This window comes from Gavialis gangeticus, unplaced genomic scaffold (assembly GCF_001723915.1).
Source record: "Gavialis gangeticus isolate Ggan-Ray unplaced genomic scaffold, GavGan_comp1, whole genome shotgun sequence".
Classification (NCBI taxonomy): domain Eukaryota; kingdom Metazoa; phylum Chordata; order Crocodylia; family Gavialidae; genus Gavialis; species Gavialis gangeticus.
Genome location: NW_017729003.1, coordinates 15,239,026 through 15,248,903, shown reverse-complemented (window position 1 = coordinate 15,248,903; position 9,878 = coordinate 15,239,026). Strand labels below are relative to the sequence as shown.

Sequence of the window (9,878 nt, the reverse complement as noted above, 5' to 3'; positions counted from 1 at the left end):
AGTAAATAAAATCAGAAAATTAGGGTTAGGCAGGACCTCTGGAAGTCATCTAGTCTAATCACTTCCTCAAAGCAGGACCATCCGCAACTAGATTTTCCCAGCCAAAGCTTTGTCTAGCTGGGTCTTGAAAACCTCCAAGGATGGCGCTTCCACTACCTCTCTGGGTAATCTGTTCTGGTGTTTTACTGCCCTCCTAGTGAGCACATCCTTCCCTACACCCCATATACCCACATAACTACAGCCCCCCCAAACCTATACCCCCAACAATATACAAAAGTAAAACTTTATTTTAAGCTATTGTGCAATCACCTCTATCTACACTACGCAAACACATATAAATCAGGACAAAAATATTTTTTTTAATCAAATTAATGGATGTTATAGATATTTGCTTTTTAGAATATAATTTGGTACTTTTCTGGTTCCAAGATGGCAAAACCCCTTGCTGAAAAGAGAACTTCCAGGGGCAAGGAGAGGGACTTCTGGTGGTAAAGGTCAGAGGTTAGGGGGTAGGCCTTCTGGTCAAGATTGCAACCAGGGGGGTGGGGCACCTATCAAGAGGCAAGGCTACCCTCGACAGCTTGCCAAAACTTGGTAAGCAGCCTTCCGCCCAAAATAATTGCCTGCCCCTATTCTAAGTAAATCAATTCTCATTGCTATAACTGTGTGGACTGGAAATTGACTTTTAAATTACATAAATAAAAGCCCAAATCAAAAATGTGCTTATGTCAAACTGCTGAATCCAATATACACTCAAAAAAACTACTTAATGAAATTTCAATAAACCTTGATTCAAAGAAGTTTATTAGCTTGGTAATGAAAAACAATAACTAACTTAAGGCAGAGGTCAACAGCGGTTTGGCCTGGAGTGCCAAAAACACCCCAGCCTCAATACATGCCTTGACTTGGCATGCCAGAGACAGACATGGGGAGTAGGTGGTGCAGAGCTGTGAGGGAGTTCGATCCTTGTTGCTGGTGACAGGTGTATGGAAGAAGGTGGTGTAGGCCCTGGTCCTTTCCCCACCATGCACCCTGAGGTGCACGTACAGCCGCTGCTGGCCTTGGAGCCTGGGCTCACAGAAGGAAGCAAACAGGCTGCAAACAGGCTGCACCGGGGTCCAGAATCCCACTCCCATTCCCTGGCCAGTGGTGGCTGCACGCATGCCTCAGCGCGCACAGCAGGGAAAGGGCCATGGTAGCAAACCTGCGGCCCCTCCCCTACAAGCAACATGCCGGGCAGGGGCTTTGCAGACCTCAATTCAGTGGCTTGCAGCCTCCCACCTGCCTGCCACAGCTGGCCTGGGCTCTGGGCAGGCCCCTGCTGTCCTCCGTGGAACCTGGGCTGCTCACAGCAGGCAGCAGGGAGGCTCCAAACAGCTGCACTGAGGTTGGCTGACTCATTGCTAGCAGCAGCTGCACATGAATCTCCAGATGGAAAGCCAGGCAAAAGCCAGGGTTGCACTGCCCTGGCCTCTTCCCTGCCATGCGCCTTTAGGCTTAAGTGCAGCCACTGCCAGTGCTGGGGCTCCACAGCCTGGTGCAACTGTTTCCAACCTCTCGGCTGCCTGCCACATCCAGCCAGAGCTCTGGGCAGTTGCTCCCAGCCACAGAGCCCAGGCTGCCTGCTGCAAGCAGCCTCAGCTCCATGGCCAACACCACCTGCCCAGAGCCTCGGCCAGCTGTGATATGCCAAGCAAAATGGCTTCACGTCCCATGCTCTGGCATGTGTGCTGGGGGTTGCAGATCCCTGACTTAAGACAAAAGCTAGATAAAGTCCCCTACTGCAAAGAAAAGCAAATCCCCAAGCATCTTACAGATCACTGAACAAGAGCTGTCCTTGTATAGGCTTACAAATTCCAACTAAGCCAATTTAAGGCTGGTTTTGAAATCTTATTGGTGGTAGCACCAGTTTTCAAACCTAATTTACTTATATCAAATCAACAGTGTTTTAAGCCAGGCCAAATCCTAAATTTCCCATCTCTTCAACATTCCATCTGCTTCCCCTAATTTCTTTCTTGGCCTATAACAACCTTGTAGGTCCTGAAGGTGAATCCAGGACTTCTGCCATTAGAACAAGATGCAACCTAGCCAACTCAAGCAACTATCGCATCCTGGCCCATAAAAAGCCTACTAGACATAAACCAATTAGCAGAAATCCCCTGCTGCTGATGCAAATTGGTCTGTGGAGAGTTTAGGACTTGGAATGTTTCACTATTTAGTACTGCACTCTCTTCCATAAAGCCAAAGCAGCCCACTCCATCAGCATTCCAGCCAAATAACCCATGTTGTCCTATTCATATTTGTGTAGAGAATTAAAAATACATATCTACCCTGACTCCCTGTTCAAATACAAGCCAGGTAAAATGGCAGAAGTACTGAGGGCTGATTTGGCACTTGAAATGTACTCCTTATAAAAAACTATTTGGACTTCAGGTTAGCAGAATACTATTCAAGTTGTGTCAACGAACAAAGTTTTCTGCTAAAAACGTCAGCTTTTGGTGTTGTACCGTTCAATTAACTGGAACGACAAAAGGCTAGGCAAAAAAAATGTGATTATGGCTTATTTTATGCATCCCACATGCTATCCAGTTTGGAAACAGCCCTACTATCTTCACTGATGCTGCATCTGCTTACAGCATCGCTAACTCACAAGATCAAGGCCAATATGGCCAATATGTTTAAATGATTTACAGCTACTTAATAAGCAGGAGAGCCTATAATGACCACTATATGCTTCTGAATTTTGTTAGTTTAAAAGCCTACTCCAAGTTTTTGAAAACATTGCCACATCAAACTAGTTTAAAGCCTGTTTGGACTTTTGTCTTCCATTAAAAAAATCCATGCCAAGTGCCTAGCCAGGGAAGAAATCTTATTTTGTTATACTCATTTCACTAAAAACAAATGTTGCTCTTTAACTACGATCTGCTTCATTTAATTTTGCAATGGAGAAACAAAAAAAAAAGGGTAACTATTCTAGTTTACTTTCAGCTTTCCTTCTTCTGGGTGTCTATACCAATCTACACATAACGCTATGTACAATGATTCAGGTAACATAAATATGTTCTCAAAATCCAATGAACATTAACAATAATGCTCTCTAAGTTTTTAAAATCCCATCTGTAATGACACAGAGGTAAGAAAGTTACTTTTTGCAACCCCAAAGAACCCCGAGTACAAGGTAGACTAGAAGATTGGTGGCAAAGTAGCAGTTCTGGAGAAAAGTGGAAAACCACTAAGAAAGTCAAAGCAACCAAAGGTCAAACAAATGGAGAGAACATGCAAAACAAAGTAAATAAAAAATGAAGGTATGAAGAAAAATTGGTAATGAACCTTATTATTTGATTAGCTTAGTATATTTCACACAGTGAATACTGCTCTTCAGTTCAAATACTTATCAGTGGGCCAAGCTTCTGCAATAGTAGATGGAACTTGACAGAGGGTAAAAGGTACTCTGAGGATTTATATAAAAAATTGTATTTTAAAACCTTTTGAATTTATTAATATGAAATTACACAACAATTCCCAACAATCTGCCTTACCTTTTGAAAGTGCAAGTGAATGACAGTAACCACAAGCTACTTGTACTATTTGTATCTCTGATAAACTTTTGATATTTCTATGGGAAAAAAAGAGAAAGCATTAGACCACTGCATCTAGGTATTGTGACATACAAGATGAAATCTGAAAGAGGAACATAAAAATACTTGTCAAACTTTTCCACTAGCATGTGGTTGAAGCTAGAGTAAATTTTATGAAACAGACTTTATTCAAAATCATAAATTACAAGATATTAAACCAAAGTTCTTATTAACTGGAGTCCACAGAAATTACCAAGACTTATTAATACCAAAGAAGTCCCTTGAAGAACAAAGGTGTTTAAGTGACAATAAGAATATCATAGTACAGGACTGGGAAACATTAAAGGAAGAGGTTAAAAGCAAACAAACAAACAAACCCTCCTCCCTACAAACTTGTCGTGCTCTAGGTCTAAAGATATAAAAAATTTATTCCTCACCACCCTAAAACAATAGAGTGGATACATCAGGACTCCTCCTAAGCAGTCCTAAAAGAACATCAAGACACAAGGATTACATTGTCTTCCCCTAATCCTAACTTCAGGGGGAAATTAGGCAGAGTTGGCTAGGGACAGACATTACACATAAACTGGCTTAAGTGATTAGAAACTGATTTAAACCTGTAAAAGAACAGATGTTCAGTGCACATAACTCAGTTTGAAAATGGCTGAAACCAGCTTGAGATAAACCGAGTTGTATGTAGTATCAGACTCAACTGATTTGGCTCAAACTGGTTTATGCAATGTCTGTCCCACACTCCTTGCTGGTTTAAGATCAACCAGAACGCCTAGCCTCTCGACATGCTCTCTGGGCTGGGCAGGGCTCTCTGTTCCGCAGCAGGGCTGGCCCCTTCCCTCTGCTCCCTCGCAGGAGCTCTGGCAGAGACTGCAGGCACAGCTGGGTTTGCCTGGCTTCCCCCTGCCCTACCCACCTCTTGCTGCTCAATCAGGAATCCTCCCACTGCCCCCGCATCTTCCACAGCACAGACCCCAGCCCTACAGACCCCAGGCATGTGGTATGCTAGCTAATGCTGAGAGGCATCTGTATGTGTGCCTCTCCAATTTCACTGGGACAGGCAGACAGAACAGTGACCACTTAGGGGTTTTTGGAGCTAATCAACAGGTCAACTGGTAAGCTGTTTAAGAAGAGTTTGAACTAATGGAGAGAAGCTATTATTTTGCTGATGGGGTGTTAAACACTGTTCTGCCCCCTGCTGGCTTGCTTGCCTGTCATTTTGCTCCAGACAGTATAAAGAAGCAGGGAGGGAGATTAAAAAGCTCCGTACCATCAATACATGCATACACTGCACACACACCCCTTCCCTCAGAGCTCTGGCAGGGGGCTGGGGTCTAGCAGCACTCCCACCCCTTGAGCAGCCAGCAGGGAAAAGCCTGGGATGCTGCAGGCAGACCCCCCTAATCAAAGTGTCTGGTTCAGGCCTAGCCACACCACCCCTCAGCTCAGCACTGTGCAAAGGGAAGGGAAGGCTGCTCTAGCATCACCCCCAGCTTCTAGCTTGAGCCACTGCAGGCATATGCCTGAATTTCCTCAGTCCAGAGACAATGTCTGTCTGGTTACAAACTGGTTCAACATAGCCAGGTTAGACTAACCTGCAAAGATTGAATCAATTCAGGCTCAGGCTTTTTGAATGTCTGTCCCTAGCCTATATGAGCCATTCATACTGTATAAGAGTCTATTTTCTATTAGTTAAAACTATAATAGATTATCATTGAGATATTTGTATAGTTAACTTGTTTTATGTCAAAACTTAATAAGTCAGAAAAATCCTGCAAACATGCAATTTAACTTTACTATTATGCAGTTATATTGATTTCAACATGTTTAAGGCAGTACTCTGAAAATACCATTCAGTTTAATAAAGGTGCTTTGGAAATGTAGAAGTATATTATGCTTATAAAACCATGTTACTTATGCAATCAGAGAGACAGTTATTTGACCACAGCTGAGAACCTTGGAGGTAAAATTACAACATGGAGATCAGATTGCACTTCCCCTGCCCATGTGACTATTTAAAGGAGTGCAAATTCCTAACAGATTACTTCACTCAAGGTGCTTTAAGCAGCATCTACCCATCTTCATTTCTGTTCTTCTAAAAACACTCTTGGAATATATACTACTCTTGGAATATATTCATCTACCAAGTGTGCCTATTATCAAGAATCCTAGAAGTGACTGGGAAAGAGGCACTGAAAAGGATAATGTGAGGTTCTACGCTGTAAAGTATCCTTATATATTATCTTTTAGAAAACTTTAATTGTTGAGAATTGTTTGCGTAATGATGTTTATACACACCTTTCAAAATAAGATGCTTACTTAGAAAAAAACATTTTATTTTTAATTTTTTTACCTGGGTACTCTAATACATTCTTCTGTTCCAGGCAAGCCAAGCTGTCCCTCAGTAGCTAGACCCCAAGCATATACCTGGCCTTTGTCATTTAATGCTAGCGTATGGGCTTCTCCACATGAAACAGATACAATATTTTGGGCATCAAGGGCACCAACATGCTCTTAAAAAAAAAAAGACAAGAAGAGGAGTTAGATTTTGATGTTATGATTAACAAACAAAAATTATTCAGTCCAGCCATTACCTAAGGCATAAAATGAAATAACACAGTATATTAATTTAGATTTCTCAATTAGAATACACACAAAATACAACATGATCATAGTGGTGCCAAGTAACAAATTTAATAAACGCAGGTGTATCTATACCAGATCTTTACTGTGGAGTTGCCTAATTAGCTCTGAAGTAAACATCTCAGCATCTACACATGTGGCCCTATGAGGCCATAGTAAAATAATAAACTCCACAACAGGACAGCACTTGTATTTACAAGTACTATCCTAGTACTAGTATTTACAAGTACTGTCCTGCTGCGGTTTTTCCATGCACAGCAATGCACATACAGACACTGACCCAGCTGGCTGGGGTACAAGGGAGCATCAGTACAGGGGCTGCCTGTTGGCTAGCCCCACACTGAAGCACCTCGTGCCCCAGCCAGTCCCTCTGCAGCACATTAAGCTGAGCTGGAGCAGCCCCAGGCTGGCATGCTGATCCCCTGGGCCTCCTACCTGCCAGGGGTGCTCTGACCTGGCTCAATGTGCTCCAATCCCAGCTGCATATTCAAACGGTGTGCCAGGAGCAATAAACTCTGGCACAATACACACTGGAGTTTATTGCTTGAATTAATTTCACATGTAGATGCACCCCCATAAAATCAATTTGCATTAAGTGAGTAAACAAACATTTCAAAAGAGAAAAGCATTCCACATATTTACTTAAGGATAATGCACAAGGCTTTTTAAGTCCTTTAAAACCCACACACAATAGGGTTGGTTCAAGACAGAGGCCACCTGACTGCAGCAATAAGGCTCCATGCATGTGGTTCTCAGAACCAATGCACAGAATGTTGTAAATCAGAGCTAAAAGGCTAAGTTCTACACTCGGGCTTCAGAACTCTGAAAAACATGCAGTAGGATTATCTGGGGACATAACACTTCATTGTTAACCTCCCATTTGGAAGCAGCTCACATGTAGGTCTTCAATGTTTGCATATACTAAATTAACACTTTTACTGATCAAGCTACATTCTATACCAGTGATTCTCAACCAAGGTACCATGAGATCCTTTCCAAGGATGCTGCAGCAGGTGACCCTTGTCCCAGGAAGTAAGAGATCAATCCTCCCCTTGCATCCTGAAGACAAGCAGCACCTGCAGCTACCCCACTCTTCGTCCCCTTACAAAAGCCAGGCACTCCCAGTCCACACTCTGTGCATGCACGCTCAGGCAAACAAGTTACATATGATGCTGTGGAGCTACACTTTCCAATCCATCCCATCCCTTCTGCTTCTCCCATTCTCCCAAGGCTGGCAGGAGAAGCTGGGGATGTGTGTAGCTCCAGTTGGCAATGTGGAAGTTACTGGTGGAACAGTTGTAATAGTATGGGCCACATTTGCCCCTTCAAGTACAGAGCAGCGCCAAGGAAGGGGAAGAGAATGGAAAAAGCAAGACACAGTGGGGTGAAGTCCTGTTTCTACTGCCCTAATCTGGCACCAGCTACATTTTAGCTAAGTAGTTCTCAATCAGGGTGATGCTAAACTCCTAAATTATGTAAGGATGCTCTCAGACTAAAAAGGTTGAGAACCACTGCACTATACACATTTGCTGCTCAATAGAAAGATATCAAATGGATTAGATTCAGGCAAAAATTAAATGTGGTATTTGTAAGTCCCTCGAAAGAGTCGTGGACAAAAGAGACGGCATTAGTAATACTAATGAAAATTGCAGTTTCAGGATGAAACTTCAGAGTAGTAGAGAAGGGCAAAGCACAGTGCCAGAACATACTAGGAAAAAAGAGGTGGCTTTCTAAAGTCATTTATTCCTTAGTAATATTTTCTAAAAATGTTTTTTATTTTGAGACTTAAGTCTGAACAGTTTGGTATGGATTTAAATTTTCTCCTGACCTGACTTAATTTTGAAGTGGCAGCAACACTGCATAAAATCCAGAAAGTAACACTAAATGAGCTTTTCTTTTCCCAAGCAAAATTAAGTTTATAAAAAAGTGAAACAACATAAATAGTAAAAGCTAAATAATGCTTTAAAAATTCAAATCATCATAATCTACAATAGTATTACCAAAAGTAGATGAGACAATGGAAGATACTTGCTTTTAATCTCTCGAGGGCAGGAAAACCACAGTAAGAACAGACAAAAAGAATGCAAGGTCAGATAAAGAGTTTTCACTAACATTTATGGACTTAGTACACAGTCATTTTCTTCCTCCAATGACCTGGATCCCTCAAAAAATTTTATTTCAAATCTCAGCAACATGAAGAGGAAAACGTCACAAAGCCTTATCATTAAAAACTAAAATTTTCAGACGTGTTCAACTAATCACATGCCTTTCTTGACATTTATTGTCAAATTTTCCAAAATGTGGAAGTCAGTGCAAGTCCTCAGCATCTCTGAAAAATCAGGTACAACATATTTGTCAGACATTAGTACTAAGAACTTGGTGTAGATGAACTTATTAAATATATGAAATGTTGCCATCTCTTGCAATTTAACTACAAGTATTCCAACATTTGAAATTGTTCTTAAAACCCCAACTGTGAATCTAAGAATAGCCCTTGTGGTTTTAGAAAAAAGTTTTTTAAAAAAATGGAGTGTAAAAGTTCAGAAGATAAAAGCAAATAAAAATAAATAATTTTTTAAAAAAACATCACAGCTTTAAGATGCTTATGATCTTTGAGCACTTGAGGTTATAGCAGTTAGAACATCCTTATAGATGAGCTAACAGATGAGCAAACTGGAGTATATCTATACTCTTAAAATGTAAGCAAAGAAGAAATGCATTCTCCTTATCCTTGCCCTCAAACACTGTGAGAGTTGTAGAGAAAGTAAAAATAGCCTACGCAGGAACTGTAGCTCTAGCCTACACATTCCAAGTATGTCCATTAAGACAACAACCAGTATCTTAGCCCATTAATTCTGTATTAAGTAAATTAAGTGACAAGGAAAAGCAAAAAAAACAAACAAACCATCACCACAGAAGCTTTGGGGGGAAAAGCGTAACAATACTAAAAGAGCAGCCTGCCTCACTTTGGCTAAGTACAGACTGTCAAAAAGTCCAAGGCTGAATTGATTCAGTCGTTGCAGGTTTCTCTAAACTGCCTAGATTGAACCAAGAAGCAAGTGAACTGACATTCACTTTTCATAATGGAAAGGCAGCCAGATCCGTGCAGTAGCCCATAAGAGTAGCTGGAGAGCACTAGATCAGGCCTCTGGGCCTGCCGGCCACTACAAAGTGCCCCAAGCCCAGTCATGCCCTCTCCTCAGCCTCAAGCCAGCAGAGAGGGCATGGGGGGAATCCCTCCCTGGCTTCTAGCTCAGGTTGGGACGAGTAAAGCCAGGGCTGAGTGACTGGCCCAGCATGGTCAGGGAGAGTAAAGACCCCACTGCAGGCTTCCCCCCTGCCCCTGTTGAGCACAGCTCAGCTGGGAGTCCAGATCCAGGTGGGGCTGGGAGGGCAGCCCACAGTGGGGGCTTTACTCCCCCAACCTGAGCTGGAAGCCAGGAGTTGGGCCAATCACCCAGGCACACACTGTTCTTGGCCAGCAAGCCATCTGAGGAAAGAGTGGACTGTGCCTGGCATGGGTGGGGAGAAGACTGCAGTTGGGGCTTTACTCCCCCCACCTGAGCTGGAAGCCAGCAGCTGGGCTGATCACCTGGTTATGCCGCCTCCTCAGCCAGCAGGACAGCTGGGGGGGGGGGGGGGGGG

The 9,878-nt window shown here is 42.6% G+C and overlaps 1 protein-coding gene across 3 annotated transcripts in view; it reads right to left on the bottom strand.

Annotated features, from left to right (window-relative positions):
• HERC4 (HECT and RLD domain containing E3 ubiquitin protein ligase 4) overlaps positions 1–9,878 on the bottom strand; it is a 106,101-nt gene that overhangs the window by 83,443 nt on the left and 12,780 nt on the right. For all 3 annotated transcript variants that reach the window (XM_019507876.1, XM_019507878.1, XM_019507877.1), the window contains exons 3-4: positions 5,944–6,103; positions 3,540–3,616 (exon numbers count right to left, since the gene is read on the bottom strand). In XM_019507876.1, the coding sequence (XP_019363421.1) occupies positions 3,540–3,616; positions 5,944–6,103 (237 nt within the window). The remainder of the gene's footprint in view (positions 1–3,539; positions 3,617–5,943; positions 6,104–9,878) is intronic.